The sequence below is a fragment of the Olea europaea genome, chromosome 13 (genome assembly GCF_002742605.1).
Source record: "Olea europaea var. sylvestris chromosome 13, O_europaea_v1, whole genome shotgun sequence".
Taxonomy (NCBI): domain Eukaryota; kingdom Viridiplantae; phylum Streptophyta; class Magnoliopsida; order Lamiales; family Oleaceae; genus Olea; species Olea europaea.
The window spans coordinates 6,301,902-6,309,030 of NC_036249.1; the positions used below are offsets into that span (position 1 = coordinate 6,301,902).

Here is a 7,129-nt window from a genome sequence, read left to right on the forward strand (position 1 = left end):
TTATGATCTGATCTCTAGATTTAGCATTCAAACCTTTTCGACCAGTGGAAAATTTCAATTATTTAATGTGATTGTCTATTTACTTGATTAAAAACAGTATTTTTGAGAATGGAGAATTCGATTATTATTATTATTATTGTTTTTTTGTGAAATAAAGCACTAAATTGAAATATGTTTTTTAAAGATAATGTAAATTAGAGAGTGGGAAGTGAAGTGACTAGATAATATTTGAAAAAGGGCTATTGGGGTCCTGGTAACAAAGAAAAAGTAATTTAGACAATGAAGATTGGATGTTTAATGGCAAAACAAAATCTCATAATAACTTTACCGAGAGAAAGATGGAATAATTCGGCAAGCACTAATTGGAAGAAAAAGAAAAGTAAGAACTCAATAATATTACAAACTATCCACCTCACATAAAGTAACCCACCTATTGCATGTATAAGCGAGGAAAAAAGAAAAAGGGCACAATATTAAGAATTCACAATTAAAAAAGGTAATAATAAAAAAAAAGTAAAGGTACAGGATGCATGTAGTCTATTATACCAAGGTAATTGGTGAGGAATCGGCCATTGTTCTACAGGTTTTCCGAGAAAGGTGGTACGATTTGGTTCCTTCCAAGAGTTTGCTAAAAACTTCCTAGCATCCCCTGTATCACAGTCGATTTAAACAGTATAAAGATGGAATTTAAAGTTCTTAAAGTCACTCATTTGAACTTTTTTTATGACCAAAAAGTTTCGATATCCACATTCAAGTAAGATTAATCATTATCTTTGAGCACGATATTTTTGAATTACAAGATGAAAATTGAAGTGAGGGACCAAGATGAACTTCCTCTAAATAAATCAAGGATCTAATTCCATTATATAATATAAATGTCCACTGGTTTATAAATTTTCATCATCCTTCTAAAATAACTATACATCCCTCGCGTTAATCTCAGGCAACTCCAAATTCCTCTCTCTAACTTCACGTAAATTTTTTTATTTAATATTTTTTTAGTTAATATTTCTATTCATATATTTTGAATTTCGTTTGCTGGTCATTGATGTATACATTATTTTTTTTATTTTTGAGTTGGAAATGTTTGTATAATGAAAGCAGCTTTTGACAATATGATTTAAATTTGCGGATACGAGTAAGTGAGTATTGCTACATTTTATATATATATTTTTATTTATTTTAATATTATTATTATTTTTTTTTTTTTTTTAATGATCTGATCTCAAGATTTAGCATTTAAACCTTTTCGATCCAGTGGAAAATTTCGATTATTTTATGTAATTGTCTACCTGCTTGATTAAAAACAGTATTTTTGAGAATGGAGAATTTGATTATTATTATTATTATTATTATTATTATTATTATTATTATTATTATTATTATTATTATTATGAGTTAAAGTACTAAATTGAAATATGCTTTTAAGATAATGTAAATTAGGGAGTGGAAAGTAAAGTGACTAGATAATATTTGAAAAAAGGGGCTATCGAGGTCCCAGTGACAAAGAAAAAGTGAATTAGACAATGAAGATTGGATGTTTAAAGTACTAAATTTTTAATGACAAAACAAAAGCTCATAATACTTTATCGAGAGAAAGATGAAATAATTCGACAAGCACTGATTGGAAGAAAAAGAAAAGTTAGAACTCAATAATATTACAAACTATCCACCTCACATAAAGTAACCCACGTATTGCATGTATAAGCGAGGAAAAAGAAAAAGGGTACAATAATAAGAATTCACAATTAAAAAAGGTAATAATAAAAAAAAGTAAAGGTACAGGATGCATGTAGTCTATCATACCAAGGTAATTGTTGAGGAATCGGCCATTGTTCCACAGGTTTTCCGAGAAAGGTCGTACGATTTGGTTCCTTCCAAGAGTTTGCTAAAGACTTCTTGCATCCCCTATATCACAGTTGATTTAAACAGTATAAAAATCAAAGAAGATGGAAGTATGCCCAAATCTATTGATCAAATACTCGTTGATTCCATCGAATTTTCAAAATTGATTTAAGATTGTGATGTAGTTGACTCTAGACAAATACCGTGTTTGGTTGATTTCCAAAAAAATCTATATCAGATCCAAAAGAACTGGACAAATCCAAACCCTTTACAATTACTCATATTTTCTTCATTTAAACACATTTTCTGGAAGTTCAAAGGGAAATGTCAACAAAATGAAGGACATCACAATTCTCAAACAAATTAAAAGACTTAATTCATAAATAAACTAAAAGATAACATTTGAACGCGTGAACAATTGAATGTTGTACCAAGTTCTCATAACTCATGGCTGCATCACAAGTTCATAAATATAGTTGGCATTTTAAATCAAGAAAAGATGAAATAGCGTTAAAAGTCGTTCGACGTTTCTTTTTATTCCATGCACAATAAACGAGTCACAAAGCCTTAGTATATCGAAGGAAAGAGACAAAGAGTTGTAGTATACCTGCAAAACTCATGCTCTGTTTATTCTATTTGAATCGCCTGTGAGAGATGATAACTTTAAGCTCTTCATTTCCCATTTCTTCTTGTTCTTCCCGAATTTCCACAGCAGATTTTGCGATAGAGTCTCCGCATCTATATACCTCAATCTTCTGTAAGGTTAAAATATAACCTAAACTGGAAGGGATCTTATTCAAACAGTAGCAATTTCGCAACACTAATCGTTCTAGTTTGGGGTAATCATCACTTGTGGGATTCCATTCTGCACAGTCATACCGGCTTGCAATTTTCACATTATTTAGCTCGAAGAATTTGAGTTTTTGGAATTCACCTACTTCTGTGTCCCATTGCTTTTCCTTGAAGGAACCATTACGTAATTTGAGAACCTCTAAGTTTGGCAATCTCCCAATCATCCGAATTTTTTCCCACGACGAATCAAACTGCAATAGGGTCAATTTTTTGAGATTCAAGGGAAAATCGGGACCTGAATCTCTCATCAAACTGATCTCGAGAGATTCAAGTTGATTGGGGAATTGGAAAGGCCATTGAGACACGAGCTTGCATTTCAATTTGCGGAGATTGGGAGCACATCCCAAAACTTTTGCATCTATTTCATTATGAATAAGAAGTGTAGAAATAGATTGTAGGTTATTTATTTGGAAGCTTCCATCCGTAGTTGCTCTTAAATGAGAAGATTCACTGAAGCGTGCACCACCTCCAAAATGCAGACGTTTCAAATACTTCATGTTAAGAACAAAATCAGGTATTTCAACTTCATCTCTGTTCTCCACGTGAAGATATTCTAGTCTGTGGAGTTTTTCTATTAATGGCAGTTTAAGTTCTTCTTGAACTTTCAAGTACCTCAAGTGAACCAAGTTTTCAATTCCTTCACGTACATCTTTAAATGAACAACTGATAAATGAATCCCAATAAGGTCCTGACAAATCCATGACCCTGCGGCCTAACTGAGAGTGAACATATGGATCAAATGGTCTTAGGAAACAAAGACGCTGCATATCCAAGATACTCTTATCTTTCTTGCACTTCGAATATCCGCTGAAGAACCAATGTGGCGACAACAAAATCACATCCAATCATCATCAGAAGCAAAAACATCGTTAGTGTAACCATCAAAGGTAGTTACATTATCAATAATCTAGATAGAAAGTGAAGAAAGTGAACAAGGAAAGAACAGAGACAAAGAACTTACTTTTCGATCCCTCCCATAAAGTTTTCTTCTTTGGCTATCCTCAAGCATAAATCATGCAGTAGATCATGAATCCTGCAAGCTTTGACTCCACCATTTGATCTTTCTTCAGCAACTAGTACCAGACCCCTATTAATTAGATCCACTAGATAATCGAGTGCCACATCCTCTGAGCTCCTGTGGGTTTCTTTGTTTATAAACCCTTCGGCAACCCACAGAGATATCAACTTCTGTACTGGGATTACTTCATCTTCTTCAAATACTCCAAAATATAGAAAACATAGTTTCAAATGAACTGATAAATGCTGGAAACTAAGTTTCAGTATATGGACGCAATTATTTGTGCTGTCAAATATGTGTGCATTTAAATGTCGCGCTATTTCTCCCCATGAGCTCTCTTTCTTCTGCATATTTGCAAGAATGGAAGATATCATAATGACTGACATCGGTAGACCGTGACATCTTGAGGCAATATGCTGACCAATCCCTTGCAATTCTGGAGGGCAAGGTTCTGTTTGGAACACTTTCCGCTGTAATAATTCCCAACATTCAGCACCTGATAGGAACGGAAGTTCATTAACAACATTATCGAAACCCAATTCTTTGTTCCGAGATGTGAATAAGATTCTACTTCCTGTTATATCATCTGGAAAATATCTTCGCAAATCATCCCACGGTCTAGTGTCCCATACATCATCCATGACAATAAGGTATCTCATTCCTTTTAAACTTTTGTAAAGCATTTCAGCCAACTTTTCTTCCTCCATCTCCTTGATTGTTTGTCTGTTATGGTTTCTTGTCGATGTCAAAATGTCAATCAATGCATTTTTCTTCTTATATGTTTGAGAAACCACACACCAAGCACATATGTCGAAATGATGGACAATGGAAGGATCATTGAACAATTTCTTTGCTAAAGTAGTCTTACCAAGTCCAGGCATTCCAACAATGGAAATAATTTGTTGCTTTAGTGGTCCACTGGTGAGTTGATCAGAAATTTTGGTTTTCTCATCCTTGAAACCCACTAAATCGTCTTCCAAATTGTTAAGTTCTTTAGCTTGAGGCTGTACTTGCTCACATGGATATTCTTCTTCAGGTATTCCAGCATCAATACTACTGCTCTTCTTTTCTTGTATTGCCATCTTAACAAGATGAATCTTCTCGAGGAGTTGAGAGAGCCTGAGGGTGAGATATGAGGCAGGAGTAACCGAGTTGATAACATATGAAATTTCATATGCTAAGTATCTGGTTTTCATCGCAAGATCCTCAAGTTGTAAGTGCCGTTCCACGGCCATATAATTGAGGGTGGATCTCAACGATGACATCTTCTCATAGAGCGTTATGATTTGATCCTTCGCGGGGACAATCCTGTCAGCCTTATAATTGATCAGGTCCTCGAGATCATCAAGGAGAGAATCCACAGTGAAGAACGAAATCACACTACTCTTTGTAGCGACACAACCTGGTAACTTTGGGACTGTGGTGCAGTGCTCCTTGATCTTTGTTTTCAAGATCTCAAACTTTTGTAAGAAATCAGAAAGAGAAAAACTCAATCTTACAGTCTCCAGGACTCTGTCATCCCTTGTTGAAAATAATGAATATAAGAAACTTCCAACCTCATTGACAACAACTTCGATATCTGACAATATATTCTTTGTTACGTCCACCTCAGTGTGTAACGGTGCATCTCCAAGAAAGCTGATAAGAAATTCAAGTTCTGTCTGGAGGTTTTTGATTGAACCCTTGACTGGAACAATGAAATCTGGTTCAAGGCGCATAATTTCTTCTAAAAGTTGGACGAGAAAGTCAATAAACACCATGACAACTTCATTCGGATGGGGAGTAGGAGTAATCTTGGACATTCGCTGCTTTGGGATTGTGAAGACTACCCTCAGATCTTGCACAGTTGACATCAGTAACTCAAAGAATGCTCTGTATGCTTGAGGAGACCTAGAAATTTTGCAACTGATTGCTGAAAGCTTGAGTTCATCTGGTAAATCAATTTCTAGGTCATAACGGACGCATGGTTCCATATATACAGGGATAGTTGAAACAAGTATTCTCTGTAAAACAAATGTTTCAAATTTTTCATCTCCTTTGAGTGAATTTTCGATGTGATTACTGAATTCTCTAAAATTCATATTCTCCAATGCCAAATCCGAACTATTCATGTGAGACTCGTGTAGCATTTCAGTCATACAATACACATGAAAATGATACCTTTTGCACTGGGAAACATAAGACCATCCCGGAACATTGTTCTCAACACGAGGAATCTTCTTCTGTCCGCACATTCCACACTTTGATGAAAGCTTTGCCTCTAGATCAAATATCATACCATCAATCACCAGTTCCTTTACCAATTTTCCACAACATGGGTGTAAATCCAAGTTCTCTTCTTCACAGTGGTAGTTAAAACCGCATATGACCTTTCCACATGCATCGCAGATCCTTGAAAACTCTCTGCGATATTTTTTACCCAATCTGGTGAATGGCTTATAGTGAAATTTGAAGATGGAGCCACCAAAATTCTCATGGGAAACTTTAGATTTGGGTTGCCTACAGTCCTTGTGTAGTCCGTGACCACAGAGATTGCAAGTGTACCATTCTCCGAACCCGTTCATCTTGCAGCCGTCGCACCAGAACAACTTTTCATATGTTTTCAACTCATAGTGCTCATAACAATCATGGATTTGTGATCCAGTGGTCAACATGTTGTCTCCTGAAAATTTTTGGTACATTAATTAATGAACTAAATACACAGTATAATATCAGGAACTCGACTAGAATGAACAATAGAAGAAAGGTTCAAATATAGTACCTGATTTGCTCATGAAGATGAATGCTATTTCTTCAGCCAAATTCAAACAAAAGATTTGTAAAGAAGGAGGGTCTCTTTATGGAAAATACGGGGGAAACAATCCTAGTTATGATTTTTTTGAGAGGGGAACATCTTCCTATCTCACTTTCCACATTTTCTTCAATTTTTGAGGTTTCTTTCAATTTCTTAGTTTGAATCAGTGTCTCTTTATGGAAATTATGGGGGATGGACGAATTGCAGGGGAAGATGTATGTATGATTGTATTCTACTCAGAAAATATATATATAACAAAAGTCCAATTTTCATTACAAACTCTAAACAACTAAAATATTGAATTCACGGTTTCTCATAGGATTAATAATCATAGAATAATTGCCGACAACTGGAGACAGCAATGATTGTATTAAAATGAAGAAAAGCAGAGTTCAAATGAGGAATCTTCCAATGTTCACACCATGCGGTAGGTGTAATAAGTGATTTCAGTAAGTCATTTTTTTTTTCAAATAATAGAAATAAATCAATAAACTATATGAAGGAGAAAAAACATAAAACAAAAATTTATGTGAACACACGGTTTTCAACTTTCACGTTCAATAATTAGGTTTAAACTTATTAATTCAAAAATCATGTCATAATTCAATTTTTTAATATTA

The 7,129-nt window shown here is 34.5% G+C and overlaps 1 protein-coding gene across 3 annotated transcripts; it reads right to left on the reverse strand.

Annotated features, from left to right (window-relative positions):
* Positions 1–293: 293 nt before the first annotated feature.
* On the reverse strand, positions 294–6,924 carry LOC111407426 (putative late blight resistance protein homolog R1B-23). Of its 3 annotated transcripts, none has more exons than XR_002705106.1 (5): positions 6,477–6,924; positions 3,659–6,377; positions 2,453–3,504; positions 1,807–1,908; positions 294–649 (listed from the first exon to the last, which is right to left on the reverse strand). XR_002705106.1 is itself a non-coding variant. In XM_023036889.1 (5 exons), the coding sequence occupies exons 1-4, from the start codon at positions 6,487–6,489 to the stop codon at positions 2,478–2,480; spliced, it is 3,387 nt and encodes a 1,128-aa protein (XP_022892657.1). In that variant the 5' UTR covers positions 6,490–6,924; the 3' UTR covers positions 1,602–1,908; positions 2,453–2,477. The 3 variants fall into 3 exon arrangements, 2 of the variants coding, with proteins under 2 accessions (XP_022892657.1, XP_022892656.1); XM_023036889.1 differs by lacking the exon at positions 294–649 and having other exon boundaries at positions 1,602–1,908; positions 3,659–4,211; positions 4,584–6,377; XM_023036888.1 differs by lacking the exon at positions 294–649 and having other exon boundaries at positions 1,602–1,908.
* Positions 6,925–7,129: the final 205 nt, after the last annotated feature.

Excerpts from the sequence above, each read along its gene's own strand:
- LOC111407426 (XM_023036888.1), bottom strand. Across the intron at positions 3,505-3,658 it reads TTTATGGGAGGGATCGAAAA|CGGATATTCGAAGTGCAAGA; the intron begins GTAAGTTCTTTG and ends TTGGTTCTTCAG.